General features: G+C 38.0%; 1 protein-coding gene across 3 annotated transcripts in view; it reads left to right on the plus strand.

Annotated features, from left to right (window-relative positions):
- The window catches only part of YLPM1 (YLP motif containing 1), a 90,600-nt gene that overhangs the window by 22,370 nt on the left and 42,763 nt on the right, over nucleotides 1-25,467 (plus strand). For all 3 annotated transcript variants that reach the window (XM_032405584.1, XM_032405585.1, XM_032405583.1), the window contains exons 5-7: nucleotides 314-1,308; nucleotides 17,407-19,527; nucleotides 22,111-22,231. In XM_032405584.1, coding sequence (XP_032261475.1) covers nucleotides 314-1,308; nucleotides 17,407-19,527; nucleotides 22,111-22,231 — 3,237 coding nt within the window. The remainder of the gene's footprint in view (nucleotides 1-313; nucleotides 1,309-17,406; nucleotides 19,528-22,110; nucleotides 22,232-25,467) is intronic.

Below are 25,467 nucleotides of genomic sequence, written 5' to 3' on the forward strand. Positions count from 1 at the left end.
GATCATTTTTCAAATTCTTAAAGTGATCCATGGTGATATGAAAAACTTGAAAAACAATTATTGCTGAGATAGGTATTTGCTTTAGTGTTTAGTTGGTTTCTCCAACTCTGTGGTAACTTATAGAAATGAGTCAAAGGAAGAAAGAATGATCATCGTTAAGGAGATGTAACAAGTTTATCCTTACTAGCCTCCCAAAGTCTTTAGCGTTTTAATTTCCTAAGCCTACAAATGCCCTTGATTCATTAATATTTTAACTTATGATTAATTCTCTTACATGAATGTCTTGAAATAATTGTCACCCCTTTGTTCGTAGACCATGTCTGTAGACGTGCAGCTGCGGCATTATGAGATGCAGCAGCAACAGTTTCAACATCTCTACCAAGAATGGGAGCGGGAGTTTCAGCTGTGGGAGGAGCAGCTCCATTCTTATCCTCATAAAGATCAGCTTCAGGAGTATGAGAAGCAGTGGAAAACATGGCAGGGACATATGAAAGCGACTCAGACCTATCTCCAGGAGAAAGTCAATTCATTTCAGAACATGAAGAACCAGTATATGGGGAACATGTCAATGCCACCTCCTTTCGTTCCGTATTCTCAGATGCCTCCACCTCTACCAACAATGCCCCCTCCGGTATTGCCTCCATCATTGCCCCCACCAGTGATGCCCCCTGCCCTGCCTGCTTCAGTGCCACCGCCTGGCATGCCCCCACCAGTGATGCCACCTTCTCTGCCAACCTCTGTGCCCCCACCTGTGATGCCTCCATCTCTGTCCTCTACAGGGCCACCGCCCGTTCTTCCCCCGCCTTCCCTCTCTTCTGCGGGGCCACCACCCGTTCTTCCCCCACCAGCTCTCTCCTCAACGGCACCTCCGCCTGTCCTGCCCCTCCCACCATTGTCTTTAGCCACACCTCCTCCAGGATTACCTCCCCCGGGGGTTCCTCAAGGGATACCTCCTCAGTTAGCAACAGGCCCAATCCCACCAGCCTCCAGTTCTCAGAGTTCACAGGTTCCAGAGAAACCTAGACCAGCACTGCTTCCCACTCCTGTGTCTTTTGGTTCAGGCCCACCCTCAACCTACCATCCTCCATTGCAATCAGCTGTTAGCCCATCCGAACAAGTGAATTCTAAAGCCCCTCTGAGCAAGTCTACTCTGCCATATAGTTCATTCTCATCTGAGCAAGGACTTGGGGAGTCTTCAGCTGCTCCATCTCAGCCAATCACTGGAGTCAAGGACATGCCAGTGAGGTCAGGTGGACTGCTTCCAGATCCTCCTAGAAGCAGTTACTTGGAAGGCCCAAGAGGCCCAAGGTAGGTCTGCCTTTGTTTGGTTGGTTGGTTTGGTTTGGCTTTTTTGTTGATTTATGCTGAGTAGGCCTTGATGGTATAAAAAGCTGATTTTTATATTCTCTTTGTACTTTTCTATACAATCCTGGTTTATAGTTAATAATGTTAGTATTGTTCACTTATTAGACATAACATAATAAAATCTAGAAATAGTAACATGCCCCCATTTCTTTGATGTCACTGCTTTTATCCTACATGTAGAGATTATAGTCCAGGATGAATGTCTTGTTTTAGAGTAATGCTTATCAATTTCTTATTGACTTTTTAGCTTCAAAAGTAGTATTTATTAACTTTATCTTTTTTGGTTTTTTTCTTAGACAGATAACTGAATTGGTAACTTCTCTTTGTTAGATAATACGCAAGATGTTGGAGATAAAGATGAATAAGCCAATATTCTAGTGAAATAGGCAACAAAATTTAGTATAAGGGTAAATAGGACTTTTATCCATTTGGTCAGCAAATATTTATTCCTGCTCTGTGCTTATAGCAGTGAATATAACAGAGCAGACAAAATCCCCGCCCCCATGGAGCTTATTCCCTGTATATCTCCCTCAGTTTGGGAGATGTTTTCCTTTTGTCTGAACCACATTTTTTTAGAAAAGCACACAGAAAAATTTACTAGTAGTCTAAGGTTTTTGTTTTGTTTTGTTTTTTTTGCTTTTTAAAAAGTGTTAAATTCACTTTTCCAAGTTTGTAAAAGTATATTCCCCCCCCCACGTTGACCTAAATGTTAATTTTCCTATAGAGAAACCTTATCAATCATGTTTTTTTCCAATTGGAAATTGTGATAGAAATACATACTCCTTATACTAAATTTAGATAATATAGAAAATATTTAAAAAGTGAAAGTCACCTAATTCCACAATCTAGAGATAATAATTTAAAAAATACATGTCATAAAAAAATGGATCATACTGAGCATATTGTCTTGTAAACTTGCTTTTTCTACCCGTCAGTACGTTGGTTAGTTTTCCGTCTCAATGTCAATGTATCTATATTATCATTTTTAATTTAACCTTAATTTTGACTTTTGGAAACAAAATATATCTTTTATTTGTTCCCCAAATTTATAACTCTTAAAAAAACATGGCACAAAACTCCACCATCTTATAAGGTGTTGACAGTTCTCTAGAAAGTTTATTTCTTGCATTGAACCTAAATGTGTTGCTGTAATTTCTACCTGTTGATTCTAGATCTGCCTCTGTGGCAACATATAATTAACATGAGTTCCTCTGGGTGCCAGAAGCCTTGCCAGAGGCTTTACATATGTTATCTCATAGAGTCTTCTCAGCACCTTTGAAGGAGGTGGCATGTGAACGAGGCAGGTTCATACCCTACATTTACCCTTTACAGACTGGGGGTGAGAGGTTTGAGTAACTTGCTCAGCATCATGTAACTGGAAGAGTAGAGCCTGAGTCCACACCTGGTGGGAGGAGAATCCGGGGGGTTCCCAGAGCAAAAGCACTAGTTAAACACTGTGTTTAATGCCATGATTCAGTGATATTCATACTGTCAGTGATTACAAGTGCATTTTGTAGTCTTGATTTATTTGGCATGTGTAACTTTTTTATTAGAATTCCTACTTATCTCTTTGATTAAGCATTGCCTTTTAGATCTGGTGACTAATTTGCTATCAGAAAAGTACATTCTTAACACCTTGTGAAACATAGATCTTCTGCTCCCTTTTTTTCTATCATATTAATGTTTACTGTCTTTGCCTACCCAATCTTGTAAATTTAGGACCTATTTTAAGTTTTTTCTTACCTTAAGGTACAGTTAATAATTTCACTGCTAGGAGGATCTTAGCAATTATCTAGTGCAATATCCCCTCTATAGCAGCTCATGTTTGTGTTGCATTTTAGTGTGTCATCCTGGGTCTTGCACATATTACCTTATTATTTCTCCATAATCTCATGAAGTTAAACATATAAGGGAAGCTGAGATTTGGAGAGGTTCTAAATAAATTTCCCCAGATGACATTGCTAGTAAATGATTGAGATGGAATTAAATCCAAGGCCTTCTGGTCCACTTTTTTTTTTTTTTAAGATTTATTTATTTTGAGAGAGAGAGAACAAGCACGTGCGAGTGGTGGGAGTGGGAGGTGTAGAGGGGGAGGGAGGGAGAGTCCCAAGCAGACTCTGCGCTGAGCGTGGAGCCCAATGTGGGGCTTGACCTCACGACCCTGAGATCATGACCTGAGCCAAAACCAAGAGTCAGACACTCAACTGACTGCACCACCCAGGTGCCCCTGATCCACTTTTGAGTTCATTTTACTTCCTGTGACAAGTGGTTGATGACCTCTGCTTAACATTGGCACTGTGATAAGGAATACCACCACATAAGGTGTTGACAGTTTTCTGGAAAGTTTATTTGTGTTGAGTCTAAATGTGTTGCTTTCACTTCTGCCTGTCGATTCTAGATCTGCCTCTGTGGTGTAACACATAATGAATTATCCTATCCCCCTTCTATAACGTGTCCCTACAGTTCTTTAAACAGTGCCCTCTTGTCTCCCCCATCCTGCCATACCTGCTCTTCTCTGCCATCACAGAAACTCAGATTCTTCTTTTCTTTTCACACTAACATTGGTTCTAGCCTCCTCCTGCTACATTGCTGCTTGTCTTGTGAAGGGCCCTGGATTTGTCAGTCTCCTTCAGATGCAAGGAACCATAGAACCTGTTACCAACTTTGTTATAAATAATGTACGTGTATAGCTGAACAAATTGCTTTTTTTGGTCGGCTCCGTCACAGTGTTGACTCATGTTGGGCTTAAAATCAATTTGGCTTCCCTGGTCTTGTTCACATTAGCTGTTATTAAGCCAAGTCTCTCTCATCCCGAACTTGTGTAGGTGTTTTTTGTTTTGTTTTGTTTTTCTCTTTTTCTAAGACTTTATTTTACATTTCATCTAAATTAGGTTTGGGCCAACGTTCTAGTCTGCTGAAATCTTAATAAATGTTGATTATATTGCTTTGAGATATAAGATGTTCCTCTCTAGCTTTTTCACCTGTAACTTTCATAAGGATGGCTTTTTTTTTGTTTTTGAATTGGATCCTGCTCATATTCTCTACCCTGTTTTTAAAACCTTTCCCTAATCTAGCTTATGTCATTTCCATTTCTGTTACCCTTCTACTTCTTTTGCTCACTTAGCTCATATCGAGTATAGTTTGTGACTATTGCCCAGGCGTGGTTCTTTTTCCTCCTGTGTAACTAGGTTAAAAAAAAAAAAAATCAGTGAGAAGCTGGTAAGTGAGTGAAAGAGACTTGAGGTAGGAATAATCCACACTGTCAAGGAAACTTGCGAATTTTTCTTACTAGTTGAATTCAGAGTTTGCTATAAACACGTAACTGATACAGTAAGCCACTCTGTTTTGTTTTGTTTTTTTAAACAAAGCTGGGTAGAAAAACAAGAATGGAGAACACAGATAACTGACTTACCAATAATGCACTACTAAAATAATGTAAATTACTTTGAGTTTTTGCAAAATCCAAATTTAGGCTGCTTTCTAAAAATTGTGAAGGTTTCCAAAAAGCCAAGTGATAGAACTGCATCATGTGTAAATACCACACTGTGGAGCATCTGGGGCAGCTGTTTTGAAATTGTGTGTATGTATGTGTATCATTTGATTCATCAGGTCTTCTAGAAGACTACCACTGCTCTAATAAACTGTTAAGTCAGTGGATGTTGGTTTCCCAGAACCTTTTATTTTTCAATCATAAAATTTATTTATTAAAGGGTAACATGCAGAGATGTGCACAATCCTGAGTGTATAGCTTAGTGAATTTTCACAAAGTAAACACACTCATGTTATCACTACTGAGATCAAGACATAAAGATTACTAGGGTCTGAGAAGTCCTCCTCATGCCCCTTCCCATTTTCCCTCACCCCAAAGATAACCACTATACTGACTTTTTATACCATAGATTAGTTTTGCCTGTTTTTCAAGTTTATATAAATGGAATCCTACTGCATGTACTCTTTTGAGTCTGGTGTCTTTCACTTGACATTACGTTATTGTGAGATTCATCCATGGTGTGTGTAGCTGCCGTTTGTTCATTCCCATTTCTCTACAGTATTTTATTGTGTGAATATACCCCAATCTGTTTATCTAGTCTACTACTGATGGTCATTTAAGTTTTTTTGTTATTATGAAGAACACTGCTTTGTGTCTTTTGGCGCTGTATGTGTCCCTTTAGGGTGTGTGTGTGCACGTGTGTGTGTGTGTTTAATTTTGTTTATAAATATACCAATGATTGGAATTGCTTGATTGGGGGGTATGTATGGTTCTACTTTGATAGATGTTGTCAAACAGTTTTCCAAAATGATTATGTCCATTTACATTCTCGCCAGCAGTTTTTTTGCATCCTCCTCAACACTTGGTATTGTTAAATTTTTAAATTTTAGCAATTTTGGTGGATGTCTAGTGGTATTGTAACATGGCTTTAATTTGTATTTCCCTGATGACAAATGAGGTTAACTTCTCTTTCCATTTGATTATTGTTAAATTGAATTTCCTCTTTTATGAAATGCTGATTGAAGTCTTTTCCCAGTTTTTCTGTTGGGTTATGTATTTTTCTTATTGATTTGTAGGAGTTCATTATGCATACTAGATATCATTCTGTCTAGATTGTCTCAACTATTTCTTACTCTATAGCCCTTTGTCTTTCTTATCCTCACTATACCAAGAAAGTACTGTATAGATCCAGCGGACCCTTTTTACTTTTCACATTTTAAAGTAATTTTACAAATAATTTATGGAAGTAACAGTAAAGGGATAGTGAAAAACAATTTATTAGAAATTTTTATAAAAATTTTACAAGAGCAAAACTCTGCATCAAGTAAATTTTGGCACATAAACGTAAACATAAAAGATGAAATAATCCTGTCACACATTCTTCTGGCAAAGCAGAATGGTCCAGCTTCTTGGCACAAAATATAATGTAATGACATCCTTACAGTTTAATAACTATGTGGGGAGTACATTTCCTTTCTGTCCTTAGAAATATATTGTTCACTCATCGAATGTTGAGTAGAGAATATTAATCTAGGGTACTGTCATCTGAGGACTTACAGTTGGAGATTTTACTGATATGATCAGTTTCACATGTTTATTAGAGACTAGAGTGCTTCTGTCTCTGTGTTTATTTTTTTATTTTAACACAGCTTTCTCTCTCACTTTTCTTTGCCATTCTAGTCAGGAAATGAAAATTTCTAAATTCTCAATTGTGTTCAATGAAGCCTAAAAGTAGGCTGTAATATTTTGGGCACTACAAAGCAGGGTGAGGTGACAGCTGTTTCCACCTTTGCTTCATCCTTTAGGCAAATCCATCATTCCTTCCTTATCTTTGTATTTTAATCTTCTTTGGCATAGTTGGGGATAATTGATAAGCAATGATGAGTGAGTAATTAATTCTAGGATAAGGAAATTGCAGAATGTTTTAAGATACAGAAAAAAAGTCACTTAGGATCTCATAATGTATCTTAAATTTATGAAAGGATCTAATGGACCCATATAGTAATTCCATGATAATATAAGTTTTATTCTCTCTCTCTCTTTTTTTTTTTAAGAGCTAAATTTTCTCTTTGTTCTTGGGAAAGCCTATAAGAAAAAAGTCATGTTTTTTATTTTTAAATAAAATATTTTGGTTTAAGTGTTTATTTAAATTCCAGTTAACATACAGTGTAATATTAGTTTCAGGTGTTAAAATACAGTGATTCAACACTTCCATGCAACACCCGATGCTCATCACAGCAAGTGCACTTCCTAATCCCTATCACCTATTTAACCCATCCCTCCCACCCCCCACTGTCCACCTCCCCTCTGGTAACCATCAGTTTTTTCTCTATAGTTAGAAACTGTTTCTTGAAGGGGGGCATCTGGCTGGCTCAGCCGGTAGAGCATGGGACTCTTGATCTCGGGGTCAGGAGTTCAAGCCCCATGTTGGGCATAGAGCCTACTTTAAAAAAAAGTCTATCTTGGTTTGCCTATTTTTTTCCCTTTACTCATTTGTTTTGTTTCTTAAATTCCACATATGAGTGAAATCATATGGTATTTGTCTTTCTCTGACATTTTGCTTAGCATAATACTCTCTAGCTTCATTCACATTGTTGCTAATGACAAGATTTCATTCTTTTTTATGACTGAGTAATATTCCACCACACACATATGTACGTATATGTATATATACAAACACACACACACATCTTTATCCATTCATCAGTTGATGGGCACTTGGGCTGTTTCCATAATTTGGCTATTGTAGGCAATGCTGCTGTAAACACTGGGGGGCATGTATCCTTTTGAATTAGTACTTTTGTATTCTTTGGGTAAATACCTACTAGTGCAATTCATGGATCAAAGGGTAGTTCTCTTTTTAGCTTTTTGAGGAACATCCATACTGTTTTCCATTGTGGCTATACCAGTTTGCATTCCAACACTAACAGTACAAGAGGGTTCCCCTTTCTCCACATCCTCACCAACAGCTGTTGTTTCTTGTGTTGTTGATTTTAGCCATTCTCTTTATACTATAGTGTGAGTATAATAGACTGTCTAAAAAAAACAAAACAAAACAGTTCTAAAATTAGGATCCAGTGAACCCAGAGGAACCCCAAAGATTAATGGAAATTATTGATTAATAGAAATTATTGATTTTAATTTAGTAGTCTAATTTATTGATCTTTTCCTTCATGGTTAGTGCTTTTTTGTGTCGTTTAAGAAATCTTTGTTTACCCCAAGGCCATAAATACATTATCCTATTTTATCTGCTGTCTTTTATTGTTTGACCTTTTATTTTTAGGTCAACAATCTATATAGAATTGATTGTTAATGTATGGTATGAGGTAGGGAGTCATGGTTTATTATTTTTCATATGGCTAACTAGTTGAGCCCAGCACCATTTATTGAAAAGGTCATCTTTTCCTTACTACTTTGGTAGTATCTCCTTCATCATGAGTCAAATGACTATATGTGTGAATTTGTTTCTAGACTCTATCTGTCCATCTTTGCACCAGTGTCCTGTTTTAATTACTGTAGCTTTGTAATAAATCCTGATATCTCTTAGTGTAAGTCCTCCAGTTCTGTGTTTCTGGATCAGAGGTTGGCAAACTTCCTCTGTGAAGGGCCAGATGGTAAATATTTTTAGGCTTTGCAGCCCATGTTTGGTTTCCGTCAAATATTTTTCTTTCTTCCTTTTATTTTTCACCTTTAAAAATGTAAAAAATCACTCTTAACTGGATTTGGCCCATGGGACATAGTTTACTGACCCCTGATCTAGAGCGACTTGACTATTCTTGGTCCTCTCTGTTTCCCATGTGATGCTTAGAATCAGCTTGTCGGTTTTCGGAAACCTGCTGGAATTTTCATGAGCATTGCATAGAATCTGTTGACCATTTTGCGGAAGAATTGACATCTTTGTAATATCTCGGCTTCTGATCTGTCACACATACTTTTTGATTGGTTTTCGGATTGAAATTGTGGACCTCCTCCATTCTGTACCTGTCTTATTAGGATTAGCAAGGGATTATAAACACTATAATTTTACTCTATGCTTTCATATGTCATGGTTGTTCCTATTTATAGAGATTACTCTTGGGGGGAATTTTGATTTTAGGATCTTGGTTATACATATTAGAAAATAATTAGAAAAATTATCTCACATGAAAACTAAAAGGGCAGGAATTTGATTCCAGAATTTAATATTTTGTAAATCCCATGGTCAGCTGATTTGAGTATGGTTAGTAACTGTTGTGACAATAAGATGTTATCTTGTTTAAGGGCATTTGTATTTCTGCATACCTCTTAAGTTTTTATACCCAATTTGGAGTCTGTTTTTTTATGTCAAATCTTAAAAGTTTTATACATACCTCTAATGGTTTCATACCTAGTTTTAGGGTTTTTATTTTTTAGAAGTTTATGAAATGCCTAACTGTACAAAAATTTTCTAAATATTTAAACACCAAATATTTGTTTTTCTTTTCATCTGATCAATGGGCAATGCATGTGTTTTTATGTGATTGTATTTAGTGAATATATGCTATGTTTGTACTTTATTTCAAATGTTTTTATATGTTAAAAAGGTCATAGCATTTCATTGTATTGATGTAAATATGACTTATTTTTGTGCACACTTTTAAATTGAGTATCTCTTAATATATTGCTTTTGCAAAGGCTTAAAAATTCTTTACTTTTATAAATACAAAAGGTTTTGATAGTCTAACATTTGTTACATCCTTGAGCTTTGAAAATTTGAAAGTGCAGTATTGATAAATAATTGCCATTTACATGTAGTGTTGAAAGTATATTTCAATTGCTTTAACATTTTCACCCCCCAAATAAAAATAAAATGATGACCTTTGGCTGTTGATCAGCAGTTTAATCTGAAAGCAAAGTGCCCTCCCCTTTCAGGAAACTGCATATGTATGTGCAGGCATGAGTCTTGCAGTAATGAGTTCCTTAACTTTTATAACCTTGCCACTGTGCTCTTTTTCCTTATCTCATCTGTTAGTGCCTCTTCCTTCCTTTATCCTTTCCTCTGGCCTTGACACATGCTCTTCTCTTTGTCTGGAATCCCTTTCCTGTCAGTTTTTGCTTTACTAATTCCTATTTTTCCTGCCCTATGGGGCAGGGAGTGCTTCAGTAATTATGTGTTGAGATCCTTCAGTGAGTCAGACACTGGGGATACCTCAGTGAACAAGGCCAACATGTCCCATTTTATCAAATTGTGTGCTCATTGTTGATTTAGTTGCCTCACTCTTCCCATGGATATGAACTCCTTGAGTTAAGTATCCGTTTATTTCCAGCACTAACATAGTGCCTGACAGTTAGGTGTTCATTCACTGTTGCTTATGCCAGAATGTCTCAGTTATGGATAAAATTCTGAAGGCATTCACAGTTTGGTTAGGAAGGCAGTTCATTTGTATTCAGATTTGCTCATAATACTGGGTAATGAGTGGACAAGGGTTCTTACTGACTCCTGTACCTTGTGGAGGATAGTCTTCTCTTATCACTTATATGAACTAATGATTGCTGAATTAAATACAAAGCAGATATCTTTACACAATTTTAATGATCTAAGATGTTTTTCCAGGCACTTTGAATTAATAAATGTAACTTCAAGAAAAGGAATTAAGCCATCACAAGCCCTGAAACAGTATCATAAATAGGTAAATAAGTAAATGAGTGGCCTCCATCCTAAGCATTGAGGTGCATCCTTTGACAAGTCCCTGGTCAGCTCCTTTCCCTTTGCCCAACAATAACTGTGCCAAGCCTTCACCACTTTGCAGAGACCATCTGTACTAGTGCTGCTTTCTTTGTCTCCGCAAACATTTTTATTTTGCTTTGTATCTTTATTTTAGCTTCCTGCCTCCCAGAGAAAATCGAGGCTTTCAGGCCCAGTGAAATTCACTTCCTGCCCTTCTGTTTACCTTACCTTACTACCCTCATCTTTCTTCTTCTAGCCTCAGAAGAAGCCCTTCTTCCTCCTCTTTAGGGCTAATTTCTCTGTGCCACTTAAAGAAATTCATTTTACATTTTTATCAAAGCGGAACATACATAAAGTTTTTAAAAATCAAGCAAAACAGCCAGCCTAGATGTGTTTTCTGATGACATCTTTTAATTCTTTAGCTGTTTCTTTTGGTAGTTACCTTCCTATCACTAAATAATATGCTTCTGCTTTCTTGATTTACACATTTTAAATGTTATATATTTACTTCCAGGTCTGATAAAGATTGGTTCTTACACTACTTTAACCCCATCTGTCTAATATATTTATATCACTGTTTTTAGATAAGTAAACCATGTTTGCTGTAGACATAAGCAGTGTGTTATAATTATATTTTCTTTAGTGTAATGACTTTTCTAGGATTTCCGATTGTCTTCCTGAAAAATGTTTAAAATAATTCTCCAACCCCAGTCTCAAAAACACCAGCTCTTTTTTTCCTGAGGAGATCTCTCTCCCAAATTTATGCGTCTTCTTTCTTTTCACCTGCTGGGTTGGGTGGTTGGTTGCCCAAAATATCTGCCATATGGCTGTTACTCCAGCATTTCCCTTGACTATCCTCCTGGATTGGATTCACTGTTTACTGAATCTCATGCCTTCCTGTGGTTTAGTGTCTCTTTTTCCCAGAATGCGTGCTCAAGTAACTTACTAGGAGACCGTGGGTTGGAGGTAGGTACATTTTTTGAGTCTTGTGTGTCTGAAAATGTTTTTATTCTAACCTCACACTTGATTAATAATTTGGATATAGAATTTGAAGTTGAGCATTTAAAATTTTTTGATTTATTTAAACTAAAAACAAAATTAGTTCAACCATTTCTCCCATACCCCACCCTTGCCTCTGGCAACCACCAGCCTGTTCTCTGTATCTATGGGCTATCTCATAGATATGAGCTATCTTTGAGGTTTTTTCTATTTATTTATTTTTACATTCCACATATAAGAGAGATCATACAGTATTTGTCTGACTTATTTCACTTAGCATAATGCCCTCAAGGTTTATCCATGTTGTCAAAAGTGGCAAGATTTTATTCTTTTTCATGGCTGAATAATATTCACTTCAGTATTGAATTTCTTTATTCCTTCTTCCATCGATGGACACTGAGGTTATTTCCATATTTTGGCTATTGTGAATACTGCAGTGAACATGGGGATGCATATATCTTTTCAAGTTAGTTTTGTTTTGTTTTGTTTTCTTCAGGTATAAATACTCAGAAGTGGAATTGATGTATCATATGGTAGATCTACTTTTAATTTTTTGAGGAACCCTCATACTGGTTTCCATGTGGCCGCACCAATTTACATTCCCACCAACCGTGTACAAGAGCTCTTTTGTCCATATCCTTGCCAACACTTGTTATTTTTAGTCTTTTTGAAAATAGCCATTCTAACAGGTGTGGGGTAATATCTCATTGTGGTTTCAATTTGCATTTCCTTAATGATTAATGATGTAGAACATCTTTTCATGTACCTACTGCCATCTGTATGTCTTCTTTGGAAAAATATCAGTTCAGATCTTCTGCCCATTTTTTAATCAGATTGTCTGTATTTTTGCTACAGTTGTGTGAGTTCTTTATTTTGGATGTTAGCCCCTTATCAGATATAATATTTGTAAGTATTTTCTCCCAATCAGTAGGTCGCCTTTTTGTTTTGTTGATGGTTTTCTTTGCTGTACAGACGCTTGGTAGTTTAATGTGGTCCCACTTGTTTATTTTTGCTTTTTGCTTTTGATATCAGATTCAAAAAATCATTGCCAAGACCTATGTCAAAGAGCTTACCACTTATGTTTTTTTCTAGGAGTTTTATGGTTTGGGTTCTTACTTTCAGGTCTTTAATCCATTTTGAGTTAGTTTTTGTGTATAGTGTGAGATGGCACTATAGTTGCATTCTTCTGTATGTGGCTGTTCGATTTTCCCAGGATCATTTATTGAAGAGACTGTCCTTTCTCCATTTCTCCATCATATATTCTTGGCTCCTTTGTTATAAAGTAATTGACTGTATATGTGCAGGTTTTTTTGGCGGGGGGGCTCTCTGTTCTGTTCCATTGATCTGTGTGTCTGTTTTTATGCCAGTACCAAACTGTTTAACACCATTTACATACCAGACACTGAAGTTGAACATAATTATTCCTCAAGGTTTTAGGGTCATCATCCTATTTTCTTCTGTCACTTAGTGTAGGTGCTGTACTGTTCTGATTCTTTTCCTTTTTAGCTGACTTCTCCCTATTGCCAGAAACTTTCCCCCTGGTATTCTGAAAGTTCATAGTCGGTTTTGTTTTGTTTTGTTTTACTAATGATACTGGGTACTTAGTGAGCTAGGCCCTTTCTGTCTGGACATGGGAATCTCTTAACTCTTAAATCTTTATCCTATTTCTTTATTAATTTTTTTTCTTGTTTTCTGTTTTTTTCTTTCTGGAACTCCTCATTAGTAGGTTTCTGGACCTGCTAGATTGATTATATTTGTTTCTTTTTCATTTGGTTTTACTTTCTGAGATACTACTAATCCTTTTATTGCATTTTATTTGGAGAATTTAAAAAACTTCTGTAGTTCTTTTGGTTCTGATCCTTTTTTATATATAGCAAATTGATTTATAGGTACAGTACCTTTAAGAATCTGAGGATATTATTTGGGTTTTTTTTTTTTTTAGTTGTCTTCTGATTTTTGCATTATCTCTGTTTTCTCCAGATTTATGACCTTGTTTACCTTTGGTCTCTTCCTTTTGTTTTGGAGACATTCCTCAAATATCTAGGTATTAAAATAAATACCCATTTATATTTAAGAGTGGGGGACACAGACAAGCTAATTGGAAGCTCTGTGTATATGTGGGGAACTTACCAACTATTGTTGCTCCCACTCAGTAACTTCAGGTTTTGTTTTAGGTGGTAGGGCAAAGAACTGCTAATGTTAGAGGGCCCTCAGATTCAAGAATTTAGGGACATTCAGCCTAAAGAAAGTCTGGTTGATGGTTCTGAATATAGGTTTTATTTATTTATTTATTTATTTATTTATTTATTTATTTTTAAGTGCTTTGAATTGTATTTTTTTTTTAAGATTTTTTAATTTATTTATTTGACAGAGAGAGAGGGAACGCAAGCAGGGGAAGTGGGAGAGGGAGAAGCAGGCTTCCCGGCAGAGCAGGGAGCCCGATGTGGGGCTCGATCCCAGGACTCTGGGATCACGACCTGAGCCGAAGACAGATGCTTAATGACTGAACCACCCAGGCGCCCCATGAATATAGATTTTAATTTACATATTTTTAGCCCGGAAGTCTTATTCCTCTCCTTCATGGTATCTAAGAATTTTGACTCTCTGGGGTTCTGTGAGCAAACCAGCCCATTTTTATTGCATCCCCTTCTACTACCAGCATTCTAAACTTCTAAGCTTCTTCTTGCTCCATATGTTACCACTCATGTTTGCTCTTTGTCTTCCAGAATTTAAAAACAAAACTCTCATCTGCTGGCGGTCCCTTTTCTGTTTATAATGGGTTTATGTATATTGAAATTCCTTGTGATGACTCTGTGTTCTGTCAGTTTGACTCGGCTGTAGTACCTTTCCCAGAGTTCCCTTATATGTTTCTGATTAGGATGGGTCACAAGGGAGATTTCTGCATCTGACATGAAATATTTATCCCTGGACAACTGAAAAAAGATTCTTACCTATTCCCCAGAAAAGGATATAAAGTCCCTTTTTTGTCTTTGGAGAAATCTTCATTCTTCTAGCTGGGTCACACTCTCTCTTTGATACTCTGTAATTTAAACTCTGAGATATAAAATTAACTATTATTAATACATCTTATGTTAGATGATAAGGAAGAAAAATCAGCCAAAGATATTTGACTAATACATATGTATATATTTAAACATACTAAATTAAGGAAGAAATATTCCTAACTGTTACAGTCCTTTCTGCAACTGGTCATGTAACCATAGTTGGTATTTATAAATAACTACCTTCTTCTGCCAGCCATTTTGTAGTCCCTTTGTTCTCAGCATGCACCTCAGGTGGTCCTGGTTTTTTGCCTGGTGGAGTGACCCAAACCTTCATTCTTGAAGGGTCTGGGCTGTTGACAGTCCTGTCTGAATTGAGTTATTGTAATTTTTTATTGACTTTAATCACAGGACATGGAAGTGCTGAGAGGTGTTCTAGAGGATCTCCATTCCAGACAGTCCTCCTTACCCTCATTGTGCAGTAGTAACCCAGTTTCCTCTTGCAGCTCAGGGCCAATCACCCCCAGCCAGTACAGTAACTCCCTTCTTTGCCTGTTGATTCAGAACCCAAAGTAGCCAGGTGACAATCTCAACTTGAGTTTAATGGGAGTTACTGTTGTCTCCCCTGATGGGAGCATTCCTCCCTTTGAAACTAAAAGACTTCTAGACCAGCAAAGCCTGATGTCAACAGGGATAGGAAATAAATGTTTTATCTGAAACTGAACTTATTATTCTTCATTGATTTCCGAAACAAATAAGAGAAAAACTCTTCTCTTTCTCATTAAAAGCATGGAAGGTATCATCATCCGTTTAGGCCTAAGCCAGAAACCTTGGAATCATCCTAAATTCTTCCCTTTTGTTATCATTTTAATCTTACCTGTTAGAAAGTCCTATGCATTTTACCTTCTTTCACATCTCTCACTTTTATCTCCTCTACATCCTCATGTCAGTCACTGCCTTAGAACAGGCTTCACTTTCATTTACCCAAATTGTGGAAACAATCTACAATAAACTTTCCCACCTATCCATCTGCTACTTTTCTGCTAGAGCAATCTTTTAAAAATCAGACCATCTGTAGTGACTCTAAGTCTCATTAAGTAATTCCCAACTTCTTACCCAGCTAAATTAATTCACCTATGGTAACAAATCTAAAGTCACATGCCTTAATAAATTAGAGGTTTATTCTTTCTCCACACTTATATGATGGTAATGTCAAGAAGCCAGGTTCCTTCTAATTTGCTACTTTTCTTTTTTTTTCCTTTTTATTTATTTATTTTTTTAAGATTTTATTTATTTATTTGACAGAGACACAGCGAGAGAGGGAACACAAGCAGGGGGAGTGGGAGAGGGAGAAGCAGGCTTCCTGCCAAGCAGGGAGCCCAATGCGGGGCTCGATCCCAGGACCCCGGGACCACAACCTGAGCCGAAGGCAGATGCTTAACGACTGAGCCACCCAGGAGCCCCTAATTTGCTACTTTTCATCCCCTAGTATATTGCTCTTATCTACATGGTCCAACATGCTTCACCAGCATGTCCGAGCCAGCATGAAAAATCAAAGGGTGAAGAGGAAGATGTGCCCTTCCCTTTAAGGGTATAACCCAGAAGGACGTGCTGGTCATTTTCACTTTCAGCCCATTGGCAAGAACATGGCTACAAGTTCTAGCTGCAGGAGAATTTGGGAAAGAGAGTCAGTCTTGAGTTTGGCTAGCTTTGTGTCCACCTAAAAATGAAGAGGCTCAGTTACTGTAGGAAAAGGGGGAATGGCCATTGGAGGGGCACCAGTAGTCTCTGCTACACAAGGCATACAAGGTCTCCTAGAGATTGATTCTTGCCTACTCTTTGCCTTGTCTCTTAGTTCCCTCCCTTTCCACTCCTTTCCCAGCTCTCCCTACTCTGTCTCCTCTTTGCCAAAGCCATACTCAACTGTTGCACTTCTCTGCCTTTCCTCACAGTGTTTCCTTAACCACTTCCTTGCCACCCATTTCCCTTATCGCCAATATGCTCTGTTAGCCTGGCCTCAGAGAATTTGTCTTTCAAGACTTAATGTAAGCATCATCTATTGTATAAAGCCTTTATTGGACAGGAACCCCCCCCCCAACTCTGGTAGAATTGAACATCCCCTCCTCTCTTGCCCTTGTTATATGCAGATAGACTTCTGTCATTGCACCTTATTTACACTTAGATTCTCTTTCTCCTCCATTGTAAACCCTTTGAGGGCAACAGATGACATTTTATTTGTATATCCCTTGGATGTACTGTAGTGCTTGGCAGGGGATGTGCACTAAAAATTTACAGAATGAGCAATTAGGTCCATAGCAAATTTTCAGGGCACTGTCCAGACTTTAAAATGTCAGGGTGAACTCTTAAGATACAGCTGGCTACTGTCTTTTTGAATTTTTGTCAGTTAGTCCAGATGATAATGTTAGTTCCAACAATATTTATAATCATCCTATATTATCTTACTGATTGTTTCCTATTTAGTTTTTAGTTATATTTTAATTCTGAAAGTACTCTCAGAATTAGCTGTGGCATTTTTTTCCCCATTAAAAATGAGTGGACTTTTCTGTCTACTAAGTCACAATGTTTATAATTGCTTTTTAACAATTTAGTGTATCAGTGACTTGCTGCAGGAGATGTTTTGAAGTGAATTACTGACATGATTTCCAAAGCCTGTCCTGAGACCTTCTGAGCACTGCCATTTTAGCGTACTGATTCTAAGATAGATGCCTCAGGATTTATATGATGACTGAAAGAGTCATTTTTGTAAACAGATTCTAAGGCACGATTGCCTTAAATATTCTTACATGGAGAATATTTTTTTTCTGCTTTACTGTCTTGAGTAATATCTTTTGTTTTACTTGTAGATTTGATGGTCCTCGAAGATTTGAGGATTTAGGGTCAAGGTGTGAAGGACCGAGACCCAAAGGGCCTCGTTTTGAAGGAAATCGCCCCGATGGGCCAAGACCCAGATATGAAGGTCACCCAACAGAGGGCACTAAAAGCAAATGGGGAATGATTCCCCGGGGGCCAGCATCTCAGTTTTATATTACCCCCAATACATCCCTCAGTCCTCGACAGAGTGGACCACAGTGGAAAGGCCCCAAGCCAGCTTTTGGACAGCAACATCAGCAGCAACCTAAATCACAAGCAGAACCTCTTTCAGGAAACAAAGAACAATTAGCAGACACCAATAGTAACCAGCAGAAGAATTTTAAAATGCAGTCAGCTACATTTTCCATTGCTGCAGATATAAAGGATGCCAAGGCGGCTCAGTCAAATGAGAATCTAAGCGACTCTCAACAAGAGCCACCTAAAAGCGAAGTCTCGGAAGGGCCCATAGAGCCTTCTAATTGGGACCAGAATTCTCAAAGTATGGAGACTCAAATGGACAAAGCCCAAGCTGTTACTCAGCCTGTATCCCTTGCAAATAAACCTCTACCTTCTCAATCTGCTTTTCCCTCAAAACCAGGGGGGATGGAGGGAGGAGCAGCAGTGACAACGTCATCATCATTAACTGCAGATAATGATTTTAAACCTTTGGGTATCGGTCTGCCCCATTCAGAAAACAGCCAAGAGAAAGGGCTGCCTCGGCCAGATAATAGAGATAATAGGTTAGAAGGCAATCGAGGCAGCAGCTCATCTTACAGAGGTCCTGGGCAAAGCAGAATGGAAGACACACGGGATAAAGGACTAGTAAATAGAGGTCGAGGCCAGGCGCTCAGCCGTGGCCCAGGGTTGGTCAAGCAAGAAGACTTTCGTGATAAGATGATGGGTAGAAGAGAAGACAGTCGAGAGAAGATGAATAGAGGAGAAGGCAGTCGAGACAGAGGGTTGATGAGGCCAGGAGGCAGTCGGGAGAAAGTGCCGGGTGGTCTGCAAGGCAGCCAGGACAGGGGTAGAGCTGGCAGCCGAGAAAGGGGACTACCTCGGAGGGCTGGCAGTCAGGAGAGAGGACCTCCTCGAAGGGCTGGGAGTAGGGAGAGAGTACCACCACGAAGAGCTGGGAGTAGGGAGAGGGGACCACCTCGAGGGCCTGGCAGTAGGGAAAGGGGACTGGGAAGACCAGATTTTGGTCGTGACAGAGGTCCATTTAGACCAGAACCAGGAGATGGTGGGGAAAAAATGTATCCATATCACCGAGATGAGCCTCCTAGGGCTCCATGGAACCATGGAGAAGAGAGAGGGCATGAAGAGTTCCCATTAGATGGTAGAAATGCTCCAATGGAACGAGAAAGACTTGATGATTGGGATAGAGAAAGATACTGGAGAGAATGTGAACGTGACTATCAAGAAGATACACTAGATCCATATAACAGAGAGGACAGGTTCTCAGCACCACCATCTCGATCTCATGATGGAGATAGACGAGGCCCTTGGTGGGATGATTGGGAGAGAGATCAGGATATGGATGAGGACTACAACAGGGAAATGGACAGGGACTTGGACAGGGATGTGGATCGGATTGGAAGACCCATGGATATGTATGATAGAAATTTGGATAATGAGTGGGACAGAGATTATGGGAGACCACTGGATGAACAAGAATCACAGTTTCGTGAACGGGATATTCCATCTCTTCCACCTTTACCACCCCTCCCACCTCTTCCACCTTTGGATAGATATCGGGATGATAGATGGAGAGAAGAAAGAAATCGAGACCATGGGTATGATCGAGATTTTCGTGATAGGGGTGAGTTGAGAATCCGAGAGTATCCAGAAAGAGGAGATACATGGCGGGAAAAGCGAGATTATATCCCTGACAGAATGGACTGGGAAAGAGAACGGTTGTCAGACAGATGGTACCCATCTGATGTGGATAGACATTCCCCCATGGCGGAACATATGCCCTCCTCACATCATTCTTCTGAAATGATGGGGTCGGATACAAACTTAGACTCTGACCAAGGCCTTGGAGGGGTAATGGTTCTCAGTCAGAGGCAGCACGAAATCATTTTGAAAGCTGCACAAGAACTGAAAATGCTTCGGTAAGTTGACTACTTAAGATCATTTCTTTTAGTCAAAACCACATGCAGACTGCTCTTTTAAAGTGATGTGATATATTTGAATGGAATAATTTTGCTTCAAGTTCTTATCTTGTAATTTTTAAATTTGTAACCTGGCCATTTGGTGCTGTTTTAGGGTTAGGATATGTATTTAGGAAGTGTGTTAATTGTAAGCTTATGTCCTGAAATCTGAAAATTTGATAGCCACTCTTGGCTTTTATAAATGTGTTGCTGACATACCATTATACTTGTGCGTGTTTCAGGTGTCAAACTTCAACTCTCCAGTGCTCTGGACTTCACAGAGCTCATATGTAACATATCTTTTTTTTTTTTTTCCAGGAGGCATTTTTGTTCTTTGGTATTAGATCTGATAGACTTCATATTCACTAATCTTTGATAAAACTTTGGAAAGTGCTGTAAGGTTTTTCTCTGTTGAAGCTAAGAATGGTTTACCTGAAAGCATCCTCAGATTTGTCTAACCATTGATACTTTCTTTCTGGGGTGTTTTATCTTTCCTTATAACTAGAAGCAGATATCTCTACTTGAGGATGTTACTTGTTAGTGCATAATCAAATATTTTCTTTGTGAAATGGAGAATAGATCTTGGATTTCTTGATTTGCAATCACCTAACTATGTATAGGTATCTATATAAAGCTTCCCAGGTAGTAGCAATAAAAAAAAAGCTAACATTGCATGCTTACTATGTGCCAGGAACTATACTGAGTACTTTGTATATATTCATTTAATCCCTAAACCAACCAAATCCTGAGATAAGAATTTAGGAGTCATTGATAGATTGTCACCTTTTGAGTAATTTCTTAGGAATTAACAGTGTTTTGAGAAAATAAATTAATGGTTAGCTTTTGATATATTCCAGTGTATTATGTTTCCTTTATTTTTCAATTCCGGTCTACATTTGTGGATTATATCAATTGAAATTATAACTGAAGCTTTATGACTAGAAAAGTATAATGAGGAAAAACACCTGTAGGTGAAGATGAGACATCTGGTCTGTCAGGCAACACAGCAGATTTCTGTCTATAGAAGATATGCTCTGAGAGATTGGACTCTTCCAGATTACTCACAAAGAAGATGTGAAAGCATGCTAGAGAACATTTAGTTACTACACTGTTCACTTTTAAGTTATTGACACCTTTAATTTAATCCCCACTGTGTGCGGGGCACTGTGCTAATTGTTTAGTGTATATTATCTCAGTCCTCCTGTCTCAAATCCTTTTATCTCAAAGGCCTGCAAAGATCCTCGCTTCACAGACACTAAAGCTCAGAGAGGTTAAGTCCACTTGGCTAATCAGTGGCAAACCCAGAATTTGAATGCAGTCTGTCCAGCTCTAAAATCTGTTTTGTTTATGGAGAACACCAAGCTGATTGGTGTTACCAAGCTGCCAAGGTTTCTTTCCTTTTCTTTTTTAAAATTTCCTTTTCATCCATTATTGCTTTATATGGAAATGCTGGATAAAAGGTGCTTCTTCTTCACCATCTTTTTTTATAAAGCTCTTTCTAGGCAACATAAACATAATTAAAATATATGAAGTGATGGGTAAGAATTATCATAGTTGAATACAAGTAAGCTATGTTGTGTTGGTATAAAGTCATAATATGATTTATATGAGGCAGAAAATAAACTTTATATTTGACCCTTATTTTGTATCTATTTGAGTCACTACACCCAATGTAAGGAAAAAATTGTAAAAGGTCTGAAGAGGTTATAGATGTTACACCTGCTTAAGGTGGGCATTGTAAGGAAAAGTTAAAAAAAAAAAGGGAATTTGACCAGAGATTTGAAGACTAGCATGAAGAGTTATAGAATTACTCTTTAGGAATATGAAGTGTTATTTGTAAGCATATAGACTGACATTTGTTCTCACTGTATACAGTAGGGCCATAGACTAAAATACCCACAAGAACCAGACAAGTAACTAAAATGAGTGAAAGTGGGCCAGTACAACTCTACTTACTGAGTGTGATGAGGATTGTGGCAAACTGCTTCATCTAAAGTGGACAGCCACTACTCCAATCATTTCATTGTTGACATGTGGAAACATAGGCCAATTCATTATTACCAAATCCCTTTAAAATTTGAATTTATATGTGAAATATTTTGCTTTGTAAATAATGGCAGCTAATTCCGATTTTAAAAACTGATGTGAAAGCAAACTTAAAAAAACTTTCTAGGCCATATTTGGCCACCATTTTGCAACCACTGGTCTAGAGTCTTCAACAAAAAATATAGCGAGAGAACTTTTTGTTCAATGAAAGAAAAATATGACAAGTAGATGATATTTTAGAATAGACTAATGAGGCAGATTGTAGATTCTGCCCTTGAAGATCCTTAATAATTTGTAGTCATTATAGGTTGTAGATGACTGGTCAGTTAGCTATATAAAGGCAAGAAGAGTGTTACCCTGCAGGTGCTCTGTGGGCACTGTAGAGGGTTTTAGAACTAGGTGTTTAGGTCTCTTTTTTGTTCTTTGATATCAATTGTAGTCACTTAGGAATGGAGTAAACATGCCTTAATGTACCATGGCAATTTTATTTGTTCACAGGGAACAGAAAGAACAGCTTCAAAAGATGAAAGACTTTGGGTCGGAGCCCCAGATGCCTGACCATCTGCCGCCCCAGGATGCGAGGTTGCAGAACGCATCTTCAAGGCCTGGAATGTACCCGGTATGGGAAAATGTGTGTTCAGGGAATGAAATGATTCCTACCTTGTATGTTTGTATGTTGTTTGATTTTTTTCTATTGTAGTAAGTATAAAATTTCCTCTATAAAAAATGTAAATTTGGGGAAAGTAAAAAGCTAATGGTAATTGACCTTTGAAAATCTTTTAAATGTGGTCAGAAGTGTGACAGATGCATTTTTCCCCTAGGTTTTGATAAGTACACCAAGCACACCTGAGCTACATGGCTTCATGTTCACAAAACTGTAGAATTTTCCTAATAATCTCTTTTGTTCAAATAGTCCTGTTTTTCATCTGGGCAGTGCAGGGGCTCCCCATGAACCTTGTTCCTGTGAGCCTCCGAGTCTCCCCACCTCCTCGGGCTACTGGTTCCTCAGCTACAGAAGAGATCAAACATTATGCCCCAGTTCAGGCAGTAAAGTTCTGTTAAAGACTTGTTTGATCAAGTTCTCCCTTTGTTTTGCATTCATTTTTGTTGTTGTTTGTTGTTTTTACCTTTATGCCAATGATGGGCTTTAAAAAATGTTTTCATGCAAATAACTTTATAACAACACGAGAGAAAAAAACTCAAACCATTTCATGAAATTAACTCTTCATTTTTCAATATTCCCTTTCATCCCAATCTAACACATAATACTCATACATAGTTGTTAACACCAGCGGCCACCATGATGTCACCTCTCCATGTCCCATGTCCCGACCTGTGTGTGCATCCATCAGCATCCGGATGTGTCTCCTGTCACTCAGCATATTCAAAGTGGAGTTCATTATCATTCTCCATTAAATTTGTTCTTTCTTCTCACCATTACCTAGTCACCCAAGCTGGAAACCTGAAAGTCAGCCTTAACTCTTTCCTTTGTCCTGCCCTTCCATAGCCAGTCATTCTGTTGATTGATTTTACTACCTTTTTAATATTGTTCAGATATACTGTCCTGTACTTCCCCACAACCTCAGTTCTAGTCTTCATCAGCTCTTGCCTAGATTATTTAAGAAACATCCTCGTTCATCTCCCCATCTCATTCCCCTCTGATCCATTCTCCATTCTGCTACTAGAGTGATTATTTTACTATATTTTTTAATCAAAGATTGAGGTATAGTTTACATGTCATAACTCATTTTAAGCCTACATAGGTTGAGTTTTGACAAATATAAAGAAGAACAAAATTTCCATTACCCCAAAAAGTTCTCTAGTGCCATTCTGTACCCTTGTGCTTCACTTTAGACAGCACTGATGGGACTTCTGGCCAACTGGACATGCAAAAACATAAATCTCACTCTGTTGTGCACCCTGGCTTTAGAATGCTTCCCTATTCCCCCATGGCTTTCAGGATAAAATCTAGAGTCCTTTGCATGACCTTTTATGTTCTTCCTGACCTGGCCTGACCTCTACTTACCATTACTTAACCATTACCATCACTCTCCTACACTCTGCTTTCCTTCCACATGGAGCTTCTTACAACTCTGCAAGTGTGCCAGGCTCTTACCTCTCCATCCCTTTGCCACATGCATGTTGTTCTCTAAAGCCAGAGTTTCTTTTCTTTCTCTTCTTATCCCCTTCTCCACCTAGTTCATTCTTGTTCATTTTTAGAACTCAGCTCCGTATCTTCCCTTCCACTTGTGTAAGATGGTTGCCTTCACATGTACCCCTCTAACATCTTGTACAAGCCTCTGTCATAGCCATTATCCTGTGGTATTTTGTCTGTTACCTTGTCTGTCTTTCCTTCTAAACAGAGCTCATGGGGTGCCAGGATGGCTCAGTCGGTTAAGCGTCTTCTTGGGCTCAGGTCGTGATCTCAGGGTCCTAGGATTGAGCCCCACGTTGGGCTCCCTGCTCAGCGGGGAGTCTGCTTCTCTTTCTGCCCCTCCCCCTGCTTGTGCATGCACTCTCTGTCTCTCAAATAAATAAATAAAATCTTTAAAAATAATAATAATAATAATCTTAAATTCCCAAAGTGGGATACTTCAGTTACAGAATAAGGACATTTTTAATGATTCCTGGAATACAGCCAGGGGCTCTTGAAAATAGTTGTATAAGATGTATACCAGAGCCTTGCAAGTATCAGCTACTTAATATTTTTGGTAGATTTAATAGTTTTAATAAAATGTTTTAATATGCATTTTTGATAATTAGTGAACATGAGTTTTTTTTTACATGTTAATTATATTCTTATAAAAATTCTGTTTTGTTCTTTACCCATTTACTCTTTGACTCTTGAGGTTTTTCTTACCAATTTATATTATTAATGTAGATATTAATCTTTTCTCATATAAAACTGTAGGGATGTTTTGTTTTTTAAAAAATGTATCTATTGCTTTCACTGTGTAGTGTGAAGAAAACACCTTCTATTTTATTTATAGACATAGTCCCAAGAGTTCTTAAGATATTTGAAACAGGCCTGGATAGCTCCAGACACGATAGTTTTTGTCTTATATTGGCATTTTCTTGAAGTTTAAAATGGCATAATCGAATGTTTACTCTTAGGTAGTAACCCTTTGTCTTTAACTGTAGCCTGTAGCTATCTCTAGTTAAACAACATTTCTTATGTATTGGCCAAATCCATTTTGTTACTCAAAAAGTTTGTTTTTAAAGTACAGCCCATACATGAGTAAATATGTAAGTAATATATATTGTTGGCTGGTCTATATAAGGTCTAAAATAGCTGTCAGTGAAGAACAAACAAACCAGACACAATGAACTAAGAGAAAAGTATAGTGACCATTTGAATCAAGCTTGCAAAGATTAAAATAAAATTTGACAACTGGATTTCAATATTGAGTAGATAGGACCTATCTGTCGAGAGGTTCTACTATCTCTTTAATACATATTTCTGTTGACATTTGGTGATTGCTTTGGGAAAACAAATGTGAACATTGCACGCTACAGTGGCACTCCCTCTTGGAGAGGTTACTCAATGTCCCATTCAGTTTCTTTGTTTTGTTGTTTCCTGGTGTTGATGTTGTATGTTGGTACCAGTCTTGCCACAAACTACTCTTGTCAACCAGACAACTGAATAGAAATGAGGAGGCTAGCTCTAGTTTATTTCTCTCACTGGAAATCACTCTTTTTGTAGAGATAGGTCACCAGAGTGAGAAAGATAGTTTATAGCAGAGGTTCTTAACCAAGTGGTCAACATCAGAATTATTCATGGAGGTTTTGTTTTTAACTAATGCTAGGATCTCCCCCTACAGAAATTCAGTAGGTATGGGGTGGACCTGGGACATT

This window comes from Phoca vitulina, unplaced genomic scaffold (assembly GCF_004348235.1).
Source record: "Phoca vitulina isolate PV1807 unplaced genomic scaffold, GSC_HSeal_1.0 scaffold7, whole genome shotgun sequence".
NCBI classification, from domain to species: Eukaryota; Metazoa; Chordata; class Mammalia; order Carnivora; family Phocidae; genus Phoca; species Phoca vitulina.